This window comes from Rhinoderma darwinii, chromosome 9 (assembly GCF_050947455.1).
Source record: "Rhinoderma darwinii isolate aRhiDar2 chromosome 9, aRhiDar2.hap1, whole genome shotgun sequence".
NCBI lineage: Eukaryota > Metazoa > Chordata > Amphibia > Anura > Rhinodermatidae > Rhinoderma > Rhinoderma darwinii.
The window spans coordinates 78,887,834-78,898,042 of NC_134695.1; the positions used below are offsets into that span (position 1 = coordinate 78,887,834).

Here is a 10,209-nt window from a genome sequence, read left to right on the forward strand (position 1 = left end):
AGAGGATAGGAGTGCGCATGCGCCTCTCCGCATGTGTGAAGGGAAGTCACTGACCTAGCTCCTCCCTTCTAACGTAAATACATGACGTCCCGGAGAAAACTCCACCCCCTAGAAGTCAGACAACCGGAAGTCGAGAGCTACTAATTGTTGTCTGCCCGGGCCGGCGATTGTCTTACATCACGTGGTGTTTCCGGCGCCGACGGAATATGCTGCTAAAGGTAATTATCATATAGGGTCGGTACGTGTGTGTATATATAGGGTCAGTGTGATATGTGGTGTGTGTATATAGGGTCAGTGTGATGTATGTGTGTATATAGGGTCGGTACGTGTGTGTGTATATATATAGGGTCAGTGTGATATATGGTGTGTGTGTATATAGGGTTAGTATATGTGTGTATATATATATATAGGGTCAGTGTGATGTATGTGTGTGTATATATATATATATATATATAGGGTCAGTGTGATGTATGTGTGTATATAGGGTCGGTACGTGTGTGTGTATATATATATATATATATAGGGTCAGTGTGATATATGGTGTGTGTGTATATAGGGTTAGTATATGTGTGTGTATATATATATATATAGGGTCAGTGTGATGTATGTGTGTATATATATATAGGGTCAGTGTGATGTATGTGTATATAGATCAGTAGCATTGAGGTCTGACTGTTTCCAGTAAGTACAGCACACAATCTTGGTTGATGAGCAGCTTTGGTATAACTGTGAGACGCTGATCTCTGCCCTCATAATGACTATTATTACTCTTCTTCCAGGTGGTCCCTGATCATAGGTCCTCATCTCCAGTCTTCACCTTGTGGCAGCTCTGAGGGGGGGAGAATGGTGTCGCTCCCGGGCCTGTAACACGATGTCCTCCACCTCTGCGGGGATGTGCGCTCCAAGACATCTTCCTCAAAGATAAACGGCTTCCATGCGTCTCCTCCCGGTTCTGCTCAGCGTGGTCCTAGCAGGAGCCTTTCGTCAGGTCCGATGGTCCGGCGGAGGCTCTCAGAATGTGCGGTGTACATGGGCACGACGTGTAGCTGGATGCGTCGCAGTGACAGCTCCTGCGCCCTCAGCAGCAGCGCTCGGGGGAGAATAAGCCCTGCCGGGTCCCTGCCCGCCGTCAGTAAAGCAGCTGCTGCTGACAAGGTTGTGGCGAGAACCTCCTGCCTGCTCGTCGCTCTTCGACCCGCCAATGTGGAGGAGGAACGCAATCAATTCTTCCTCTCCAACTACAACCCACAGTTCCAGTATCGGGAGCCCATGCCCCTCCGCGTGCTGGACAAATACAGTCAGGCGTCCAACCAGTTTCTGGTCCAGGTAGGTAGAAGGACCAGGCCCAGCATACAAGTCTTACCAGAATCCCAAGTGTGCAGGATCAGAGATATTAACCATGTGTAGGAAATGTTTCCTGAAATTCTGCAATTTTATATTGGCCAATAGAGGTCAGAACAAGACTTACACTGGATACTGCAGACAACTCACTTTACAGCTGCTGCGAGGGCTGAATGCTCTCATTATCACTATACAAAATCTTGTACTTCTGGGCTGGAACCTGGATAAATACTGGCGACTGGTGGATGTCCACGCTGACGCACCGACGACCTCGCACGCTGACGCAGCCCCGACCTCACACGCTGACGCAGCCCCGACCTCGCAGGCTGACGCAGCCCCGACCTCGCACGCTGACGCTGCCCCGACCTCGCACGCTGACCCGACCTCGCACGCTGACGCAGCCCCAACTTTGTTTTCTGTTGGAGCTTCAGTTTAGTAGAAATGTCCAAAATAAAAGTGAATTCTTCGTTCTGCAGACGTGGCGTGTCCAGCGTCCGCCTTCTGACCATTCTTCATCTTCACTGTCCAGGCGCTGAGAATACTGACCGCAGTCCTGAATAAATATGGAAGTTATGAAACCTTCGAGTCGCTGACTGGAGGACGTCGGCTCAGCAAGTGTCAGATCTGGGCATGTTGTCGCCGGTACATGAGAAAAGAGAACTGCAGTGGTGAGGTGAGAGGAGGAAGCTGGTGCTCGAGAACATGAGTAAAGGAGAAAATATGTGTCTGTGGGTGACGAAATTAGAGCTGGAGGCTGGAATTGATTATACACAAAGGAAGACCGCTCTAGGGTGAAGGGGAGGTGACACATGGAGGAGGAGAGCTGCAGGGTGGTTAAGCGTTACATGGAGGAGAGCTGCAGGGTGATGGAGCGTTACATGGAGGAGAGCTGCAGGGTGATGGCGTGTTACATGGAGGAGAGCTGCAGGCTGATGGAGCGTTACATGCAGGAGAGCTGCAGGGTGATGGAGCGTTACATGGAGGTGACACATGGAGGAGAGCTGCAGGGTGATGGAGCGTTACATTGAGGAGAGCTGCAGGGTGATGGAGCGTTACATGGAGGTGACACATGGAGGAGAGCTGCAGGGTGATGGAGCGTTACATGGAGGAGGAGAGCTGCAGGGTGATGGAGCGTTACATGGAGGAGAGCAGCAGGGTGATGGAGCGTTACATGGAGTAGGAGAGCTGCAGGGTGATGGAGCATTACATGGAGAGCTGCAGGGTGATGGAGCGTTACATGGAGGAGAGCTGCAGGGTGATGGAGCATTACATGGAGGAGAGCTGCAGGGTGGTTGAGCGTTACATGGAGGAGAGCTGCAGGGTGGTGGAGCCTTACATGGAGTAGAGCTGCAGGGTGGTGGAGCGTTACATGGAGAGCTGCAGGGTGATGGAGCGTTACATGGAGGAGAGCTGCAGGGTGATGGAGCGTTACATGCAGGAGAGCTGCAGGGTGATGGAGCGTTACATGGAGAGCTGCAGGGTGATGGAGCGTTACATGGAGGAGAGCTGCAGGGTGGTGGAGCCTTACATGGAGTAGAGCTGCAGGGTGCTGGAGCGTTACATGGAGGAGAGCTGCAGGGTGATGGAGCGTTACATGGAGGAGAGCTGCAGGGTGATGGAGCGTTACATGGAGGAGAGCTGCAGGGTGATGGAGCGTTACATGCAGGAGAGCTGCAGGGTGATGGAGCGTTACATGGAGGAGAGCTGCAGGGGGATGGAGCCTTACATAGAGGAGAGCTGCAGGGTGGTGGAGCCTTACATGGAGGTGACATCGGGGGGAGCTGTAGTGTGATGAAGAGTTGACACATGGAGGAGAGCTGCAGGGTGATGGAGCGTTACATGGAGGAGAGCTGCAGGGTGATGGAGTCTTACATAGAGGAGAGCTGCAGGGTGGTGGAGCCTTACATGGAGGAGAGCTGCAGGGTGATGGAGCGTTACATGGAGGTGACATCGGGGGGAGCTGTAGTGTGATGAAGAGTTGACACATGGAGGAGAGCTGCAGGGTGATGGAGTGCTACATGCAGGAGAGCTGCAGGGTGATGGAGTGTTACATGGAGAGGTGACACATGGAGGAGAGCTGCAGGGTGATGGAGCATTACATGGAGAGCTACAGGGTGATGGAGCATTACATGGAGAGCTGCAGGGTGATGGAGCGTTACATGGAGAGGTGACACATGGAGGAGAGCTGCAGGGTGATGGAGCGTTACATGGAGAGGTGACACATGGAGGAGAGCTGCAGGGTGATGGAGCGTTACATGGAGAGGTGACACATGGAGGAGGAGAGCTGCAGGGTGATGGAGAGTTACCGAGGGAGGTAATTGCACTAGATGAGTTCTGGGTAGGGGGTTGGGCAGACAGGTGAGCGGCTGTCAGTTTGCAGTCTCTTCCACATCTGCCTTCTTATTTTGGGGTCCTCTTTCCTCCCCGTTTTCTTCATGGCTTCCTGCAGCCTCTGTTTCTCCCCCTCTCTGGCGCGGTCTAGGTGGTGGTCCAGCTTACAGAAGACTTACTGTCTCAGGCCGTCATGACAAATGAGAACAGCCGGCCTACCCTGACCATCAACGTGCTGGCTGCGAGGCAGCACTGGCTGGAGGGGATGCTGCGCCACGAGATAGGTAGGCACAGGCCGGCGGGGAGAGAAGGGCCCGCTCCGCACTGGACTCATGACAGATGCTTCTCACACATCAGGGTCGGACACTGTCCACTTTGATGTTTTCTGTATTTTACAAAGCGGAACGTCAGATCATTCAGCGCTGACGGCAGCAGTTCCTAGTCCCTGGCCAGCCAGAAGCAGCTGTGACGTGCAGGTTCTATGGCCTCCCATGTACTGGAACCTGCGCAGAGTTGTACGGTAGAGACGTAGTGGCGGAGCTTCAGCCATCGCCCTGACGATCGTAGGGTCGTTACACGCCGTGTCCACCACTGCAAATGTTTTATAGATAAAGGTCCGTCAGCGTTTTATGGAACTTTCTAGTGACTTTTTATTAAGAATGATTTTTACTTTTTGAGACAGCGCGGCTTTTATCCTGTACCCGTCAGATCAGCGGGACTGACGGGTTCAGTGACAGCGGGTCCTGTATGTCTGAACTCCAGGATCCATCACATCTAAGTTATGAACTGTCAGAGACACACAGGACCCGCTGTCACTGACCCGTCAGTCCCGCTGATCTGACGGGTACAGGATAAAAGCAGCGCTGTCTCAAAAAGTAAAAATCATTCTTAATAGAAAGTTCCAGAAAACACTGACGGACCTTAGAAAAATGTATGTTTTCAATGGTGTTCAGTGTTTGAAACGTTTTCCCGGCCGCTCACGGTTCATCGGCTTTTATCATAGTTACATAGTTAGTACGGCTGAAAAAAGACACATGTCCATCAAGTTCAACCAAGGGAAGGGAAAAGGGAAGGAAAAATTTCTACACATAGGAGCGAATATTTTTTTGTTCTAGGAAATTATCTAACCCTTTTTTAAAGCCATCTACTGTCCCTGCTGTGACGGCTCCTGCGGTGTCTCCTGTCCCTGCTGTGACCAGCTCCTGCGGTGTCTCCTGTCCCTGCTGTGACGGCTCCTGCGGTGTCTCCTGTCCCTGCTGTGACGGCTCCTGTGGTGTCTCCTGTCCCTGCTGTGACCAGCTCCTGCGGTGTCTCCTGTCCCTGCTGTGACGGCTCCTGCGGTGTCTACTGTCCCTGCTGTGACGGCTCCTGCGGTGTCTCCTGTCCCTGCTGTGACGGCTCCTGCGGTGTCTACTGTCCCTGCTGTGACGGCTCCTGCGGTGTCTCCTGTCCCTGCTGTGACGGCTCCTGCGGTGTCTACTGTCCCTGCTGTGACGGCTCCTGCGGTGTCTCCTGTCCCTGCTGTGACGGCTCCTGCGGTGTCTCCTGTCCCTGCTGTGACGGCTCCTGCGGTGTCTACTGTCCCTGCTGTGACGGCTCCTGCGGTGTCTCCTGTCCCTGCTGTGACCAGCTCCTGCGGTGTCTCCTGTCCCTGCTGTGACGGCTCCTGCGGTGTCTCCTGTCCCTGCTGTGACGGCTCCTGCGGTGTCTCCTGTCCCTGCTGTGACGGCTCCTGCGGTGTCTCCTGTCCCTGCTGTGACGGCTCCTGCGGTGTCTCCTGTCCCTGCTGTGACGGCTCCTGCGGTGTCTCCTGTCCCTGCTGTGACCAGCTCCTGCGGTGTCTACTGTCCCTGCTGTGACGGCTCCTGCGGTGTCTACTGTCCCTGCTGTGACGGCTCCTGCGGTGTCTACTGTCCCTGCTGTGACGGCTCCTGCGGTGTCTACTGTCCCTGCTGTGACGGCTCCTGCGGTGTCTACTGTCCCTGCTGTGACGGCTCCTGCGGTGTCTACTGTCCCTGCTGTGACGGCTCCTGCGGTGTCTCCAGTCCCTGCTGTGACGGCTCCTGCGGTGTCTACTGTCCCTGCTGTGACGGCTCCTGCGGTGTCTACTGTCCCTGCTGTGACGGCTCCTGCGGTGTCTACTGTCCCTGCTGTGACGGCTCCTGCGTTAGGCTATTCCATAGATTCACAGTTCTCACTGTAAAGAAGCCTTGTCGCCCCTGAAGCTTGAACCTTTTTTTCTCCAGACGGAGGGAGTGCCCCCTTGTTTTTTGAGGGGGTTTTACAAGGAACAGGATTTCACCATATTTTTTGTATGTGCCATTAATATATTTATATAAGTTAATCATGTCCCCCCTTAGTCTTCTTTTTTCAAGGCTAAATAGGTTTAATTCTTTCAATCTTTCCTCATAACTTAAATTCTCCATGCCCCTTATTAGCTTCGTTGCTCTTCTTTGTATTTTTTCCAACTCCAGGGCATCCTTTCTATGAACTGGAGCCCAGAACTGGACTGCATATTCTAGATGAGGCCTCACTAATGCTTTGTAAAGTGGCAATATTACATCCCTGTCCCGTGAGTCCATGCCTCTTCTAATACACGACATTATCCTGCTGGCCTTTGCAGCAGCTGATTGACACTGCATGCTGTTATTGAGTTTATGATTTACAAGAACACCCAGATCCTTCTCAACAAGTGAATCCGCCAGTGTAGCGCCCCCTAGGACATATGATGCTGCAGATTATTACACCCAGATCCTTCTCAACAAGTGACTCCCCCAGTGTAGCTCCCCCTAGGACATATGATGCTTGCAGGTTGTTGGTACCCAGATGCACGAAGGGTTCACTGAACAGGCACTAGGGGGGCACTGCCACTTCACTAGCTCTGCCCTCTAGTGGCTGCTTCTTGTAACACCCCAGAACTCATTACTGTAATACAGGCTCGCACCTCATCTGTTTCTCCAGGGACTCATTACCTGCGTGGTGTGAACGACGCTCAGCAGTCCTGGCACGGAGCAGAAAGTCGCAAACAGTTTAGATTAAAACCACCCAACCCCACAGAGGAAGGCCTGGCGAGCCTGCACAGCGTGCTCTTCCGGAAGCGCCCGTACCTGTGGCGAGCGGCCCTGCTCTATTACACCGTCAGCCACGCCGCCACCTGCAGCTTCTCCGCCTTGTTTAAGGACCTGCAGCAGTTTGTAGAGGACCCGGCTGTGCGGTGGGAGTTCTGTGTGCGAGCCAAGAGGGGCCAGGAGGACACCGGACAACCAGGCAAGACCATGCTGCAGGCGGACAGTCCGCTCCAGGTTTGGGTTGTACCAGGGGCTGGGCTGTTAATCGTGATTTCGGTCATAGTTGGCCGGCGCTAGTTGTGGTGGGCGGCAGAGCTTGTGTATATTAGGTGGCACCATAACCAGTCTCCGAGCAGCGGTGCCAGCGCCTCCTCCATACATTTCATGTATAGAAACGGCCGGACTTTACTGCAGTCAGGAGTCTCTGTATCTCAGTTATATGTGACCCTAAGGCCTCGTTCACACTTGTCTATCAGTATTTTGCAGCCAATTTTTAAAGCCAGGAGCCGATCCTAAGCGAAGAAAAAACATAACGGGAACATTTCTACTGATGCAAAATACAAATCAATTCCCCAAATGTGAACGCGGCCTAATACGTGGAGACCGGCGGCAGCGCCGATGTAAGATACAGCAGAAAACATGGCGGCTGCTCCCCTATGATGTGGTGATGACGCCGCGTGTTCTTCATCTCCAGGCGCCTTCAGTAAAGATCAGGTCTATCTGGACGGCGTCATGCGGATCTTACGGCACCGGCGCACCATAGACTTCCGCCTGCTGACGTCCCTGGGAAAGGTAATAACCGTCAGTACAGGCGGCGCCGTCGTAGTCGCACAGCGGGAGACCTTGGTCTGGGGTCACTGACGTTGCCTGTCCTCTAGGTCGCCTTTGAAGACGAAACGACTTCGTCCCTTTTCTCAACCAGAAAATCTTCGTCTTCCTCACTTCATGCAGGACATGGAGAAATATCATCAGCAGCTCGACCGCATCATGGAGGCGAACCAGCTGAGCGACGCGGAGCTCCTCCCGGACTGAGAGCGGCGGGTGTGATATATATATAATGGGGGAGGGGCGGCGGAGGACAGAGCGGCGGGTGTGATATATATATAATGGGGGAGGGGCAGCGGAGGACAGAGCGGCGGGTGTGATATATATATAATGGGGGAGGGGCAGCGGAGGACAGAGCGGCGGGTGTGATATATATATATAATGGGGGAGGGGCAGCGGAGGACTGAGCGGTGGGTGTGATATATATATATAATGGGGGAGGGGCAGCGGAGGACAGAGCGGCGGGTGTGATATATATATATAATGGGGGAGGGGCAGCGGAGGACTGAGCGGTGGGTGTGATATATATATATAATGGGGGAGGGGCAGCGGAGGACTGAGCGGCGGGTGTGATATATATATAATGGGGGAGGGGCAGCGGAGGACAGAGCGGCAGCTGTGATATATATATAATGGGGGAGGGGCAGCGGAGGACAGAGCGGCGGGTGTGATATATATATAATGGGGGAGGGGCAGCGGAGGACTGAGCGGCGGGTGTGATCTATATATATAATGGGGGAGGGGCAGCGGAGGACAGAGCGGCGGGTGTGATATATATATATAATGGGGGAGGGGCAGCGGAGGACTGAGCGGTGGGTGTGATATATATATATAATGGGGGAGGGGCAGCGGAGGACTGAGCGGCGGGTGTGATATATATATAATGGGGGAGGGGCAGCGGAGGACAGAGCGGCAGCTGTGATATATATATAATGGGGGAGGGGCAGCGGAGGACAGAGCGGCGGGTGTGATATAATGGGGGAGGGGCGGCAGAGGACAGAGCGGCGGGTGTGATATATATATAATGGGGGAGGGGCGGCGGAGGACTGAGCGGCGGGTGTGATATATATATAATGGGGGAGGGGCGGCGGAGGACTGAGCGGCGGGTGTGATATATATAATGGGGGAGGGGCGGCGGAGGACTGAGCGGCGGGTGTGATATATATATATAATGGGGGAGGGGCGGCGGAGGACTGAGCGGCGGGTGTGATATATATATAATGGGGGAGGGGCGGCGGAGGACTGAGCGGCGGGTGTGATATATATATAATGGGGGAGGGGCAGCGGAGGACTGAGCGGCGGGTGTGATATATATATAATGGGGGAGGGGCGGCGGAGGACTGAGCGGCGGGTGTGATATATATATAATGGGGGAGGGGCGGCGGAGGACTGAGCGGCGGGTGTGATATATATATATAATGGGGGAGGGGCGGCGGAGGACTGAGCGGCGGGTGTGATATATATATAATGGGGGAGGGGCGGCGGAGGACTGAGCGGCGGGTGTGATATATATATATAATGGGGGAGGGGCGGCAGAGGACAGAGCGGCGGGTGTGATATATATATATAATGGGGGAGGGGCGGCGGAGGACTGAGCGGCGGGTGTGATATATATATATAATGGGGGAGGGGCGGCAGAGGACAGAGCGGCGGGTGTGATATATATATAATGGGGGAGGGGCGGCGGAGGACTGAGCGGCGGGTGTGATATATATATATAATGGGGGAGGGGCGGCGGAGGACTGAGCGGCGGGTGTGATATATATATAATGGGGGAGGGGCGGCGGAGGACTGAGCGGCGGGTGTGATATATATATAATGGGGGAGGGGCGGCGGAGGACTGAGCGGCGGGTGTGATATATATATAATGGGGGAGGGGCGGCGGAGGACTGAGCGGCGGGTGTGTGATATATATATAATGGGGGAGGGGCGGCGGAGGACTGAGCGGCGGGTGTGATATATATATAATGGGGGAGGGGCAGCGGAGGACAGAGCGGCGGGTGTGATATATATAATGGGGGAGGGGCGGCGGAGGACTGAGCGGCGGGTGTGATATATATATATAATGGGGGAGGGGCAGCGGAGGACTGAGCGGCGGGTGTGATATATATATATATAATGGGGGAGGGGCGGCAGAGGACTGAGCGGCGGGTGTGATATATATATAATGGGGGAGGGGCGGCGGAGGACTGAGCGGCGGGTGTGATATATATATATAATGGGGGAGGGGCGGCAGAGGACAGAGCGGCGGGTGTGATATATATATATAATGGGGGAGGGGCGGCAGAGGACTGAGCGGCGGGTGTGATATATATATAATGGGGGAGGGGCAGCGGAGGACTGAGCGGCGGGTGTGATATATATATAATGGGGGAGGGGCGGCAGAGGACTGAGCGGCGGGTGTGATATATATATATAATGGGGGAGGGGCGGCAGAGGACTGAGCGGCGGGTGTGATATATATATAATGGGGGAGGGGCAGCGGAGGACTGAGCGGTGGGTGTGATATATATATATATAATGGGGGAGGGGCGGCGGAGGACTGAGCGGCGGGTGTGATATATATATAATGGGGGAGGGGCGGCGGAGGACTGAGCGGCGGGTGTGATATATATATAATGGGGGAGGGGCAGCGGAGGACTGA

General features: G+C 54.2%; 1 protein-coding gene across 1 annotated transcript; it reads left to right on the forward strand.

The window, feature by feature from the left end:
* Positions 1 to 206: 206 nt before the first annotated feature.
* On the forward strand, positions 207 to 7,772 carry LOC142660213 (microtubule-associated tyrosine carboxypeptidase 1-like). Its single transcript, XM_075836796.1, is given in 9 exon segments — positions 207 to 218; positions 797 to 887; positions 890 to 1,326; positions 1,871 to 2,014; positions 3,824 to 3,956; positions 6,634 to 6,939; positions 7,435 to 7,532; positions 7,619 to 7,632; positions 7,634 to 7,772. Coding segments are annotated over 9 exon segments (1,374 nt in total).
* Positions 7,773 to 10,209: the final 2,437 nt, after the last annotated feature.